The sequence below is a fragment of the Austrofundulus limnaeus genome, unplaced genomic scaffold, assembly GCF_001266775.1.
Source record: "Austrofundulus limnaeus strain Quisiro unplaced genomic scaffold, Austrofundulus_limnaeus-1.0 Scaffold1779, whole genome shotgun sequence".
Taxonomy (NCBI): domain Eukaryota; kingdom Metazoa; phylum Chordata; class Actinopteri; order Cyprinodontiformes; family Rivulidae; genus Austrofundulus; species Austrofundulus limnaeus.
The window spans coordinates 13518-14999 of NW_013954181.1; the positions used below are offsets into that span (position 1 = coordinate 13518).

The 1482-nt window shown below is 44.5% G+C and overlaps 1 protein-coding gene across 1 annotated transcript; it reads right to left on the bottom strand.

The window, feature by feature from the left end:
- Nucleotides 1-785: 785 nt before the first annotated feature.
- On the bottom strand, nucleotides 786-1337 carry LOC106536342 (pentraxin fusion protein; the record flags this gene model as incomplete). Its single annotated transcript, XM_014033593.1, is given in 1 exon segment — nucleotides 786-1337. A coding segment is annotated over 1 exon segment (445 nt), but the record flags the coding sequence as incomplete, so codon positions are not given.
- Nucleotides 1338-1482: the final 145 nt, after the last annotated feature.

The following is a 1482-nucleotide window of genomic DNA, read 5'->3' on the forward strand; positions in this document are numbered from 1 at the left end:
GAGCTTCAACCTTGTTTTTGGAATCTCCAAAAGCATCTGATCGGATGATCTCAGAGCCCTCGAAGGAGCGTATGGTTTCAGTAGCTCTGAGAGGTAGAGGGGTGCAAGGCTGTTTTATAGGTTAATAGCAGGAATTTAAAGTCAACTCTTAGTTTGCACGGGGAGCCAATTCCAGAACAGTTGTGTGGCCAAGATCTACTTTAAAATATTCATTAAAGACAAAAACATTCACACTGATAGTAAAATGTGGAACATCCTGTCCCAAAGTGTTTGACTAATTTTAATGTCTTCCAAGCTTCTTTTGCAATTCAAAAGTAACAGTTTTGGGCATTAAAGCACCTTGGCCACCTTTCAAACTAGAGTTTTAAGCTAGAAGTTTGGGTGGATCTTTAGAGACCTAGTATTTAAAGTTTAATTAGCTGTGTGTGCAGGGGATGTGCCTTCAGTGACTTTCAAGCCATTTGGGGACAAAGGCAATTCTCCATTGGGTTCAAATGCCATTTRTTGGTTGGGGGGGCGGGTGTTGGACCAAGGTGTGAATTGAATTTAGGTTAGATTAAGGGTGAGGTAGGTACCTGTGAGGTTAGCAGTCAGGGTTAGGCTGTAGAACTTCAATAGAAGTCAATGGAATGAGCCCAAATAGCTTTGCAAATGTGTGTGTGGGTGGGTGTGTGGGCTGAGCAGTGCCATGCAGAGAACACTACAGGGGCAGGTGCTGAAATATAAAACTCTTTTTCCTAATAAAATTGACATGAACACTGATTGTGTAATAAGTGACCAGAAAATGATTTATATTTATTTTATTAGACCAAATATAAAGCAGAGCTTTAACAGTTTGCAGCTCATAGTCCATGATCTTCACGTCCCCGCTGGGTTTAAGATATGTGCTTTCCTATTCGAAGACAATTTCCCTATGGATCCTCGTCCCATTGAACAAGTTGATGATCTTCACGTCCCCGCTGGGTTTAAGCYGTGTGCTTTCCCAGTCGATGACATTTCCCCTCTGGATCCTCTTCCCATTGAACAAGGCTTGGACCTGACCGTTGGACAGAACAAAGTCCCACATGTCCACGTCGGAGATCTCCCCAACAAAACTCTGCTTCTCATCGAAGCCACCCAGGTAAGAATCTGGATCCTGACCGAGGAGAACCGTGCCTCCTGGGCGGATGGTGTAACCTGCATGGTAGATTTTGGTCAAACTTTTCCAGCCATTCATGAAGAGGGCCGTCGCACCAGAACTGGAGTCCCAGGTGACACACAGGTGGGTCTGCAGGGCACCGAGCTCAGGGACCTGGAAGAGGACTCCAGTTCCACTTTCTCTCAGGTAGACGGACAGTCTGTAGATGCAACCAGGAAGGATTAGTTTGGGTATTTTAATGTGGCGTTTGTGTAAAAATCATCTTGATCAGTTTGGAGAAAAACAGTAAATCTGACAGCAGGGCCAGAAAGTGGCATGAGGATTTTAAATCTCTGGTACTTACC